The following is a 511-nucleotide window of genomic DNA, read 5'->3' as shown; positions in this document are numbered from 1 at the left end:
GTTAATTTCATAAAAAAATGTGTGTGTGTCTACAGGCGAGTGAGAGACTTGAACTGGCTGGCTGAAGCCACGTACACAGGCGAGGCCCTTGATTTTGCTCTGAACAACATAATCCAGCTGATGAGGCATGATAAGCGAATTGTTATCGTTCTTACCGACGGACGTTCTGATATTTCCAGGGACAAGGTTCCTCTCAACGTCCTCTGTGGTAAAGACCTCCTGGTGAGTACAATATACATAGAAAGACACAGTCAGCCACACTCGTAGACCCTTTGACCAAATACGCTAACGGAAAACCCCCTTCCTCATCTCCAGGTGGGTGGTTTAGGAATAAATGACCACTCAGGCCGTGCACCCAACCAGGAGCAGCTTGAGGACTTGGCCTGTACGAGTGATCCCAAACCAGGATTTTCCTTGGTCCTGGACAACTTTGGCAAGCTGCTGGAGGACACTTTCCTGCAGGACCTCACAACCAAAATCTGTCAAGGTAAACACACGCACACACACACAC

At 48.5% G+C, this 511-nt stretch overlaps 1 protein-coding gene across 1 annotated transcript in view; it reads left to right on the top strand.

Annotated features, from left to right (window-relative positions):
- The window catches only part of col6a1 (collagen, type VI, alpha 1), a 23,489-nt gene that overhangs the window by 20,293 nt on the left and 2,685 nt on the right, over positions 1-511 (top strand). Inside the window, exons 32-33 of the mRNA XM_035670732.1 lie at positions 36-222; positions 316-487. Coding sequence (XP_035526625.1) covers positions 36-222; positions 316-487 — 359 coding nt within the window. The remainder of the gene's footprint in view (positions 1-35; positions 223-315; positions 488-511) is intronic.

The sequence above is a fragment of the Morone saxatilis genome, unplaced genomic scaffold (assembly GCF_004916995.1).
Source record: "Morone saxatilis isolate NCDOM2014 unplaced genomic scaffold, NCSU_SB_2.0 Contig23, whole genome shotgun sequence".
Classification (NCBI taxonomy): Eukaryota; Metazoa; Chordata; class Actinopteri; family Moronidae; genus Morone; species Morone saxatilis.
Note: the sequence above shows the minus strand (reverse complement) of the source record. Positions and strands in the feature narration are given on the sequence as shown.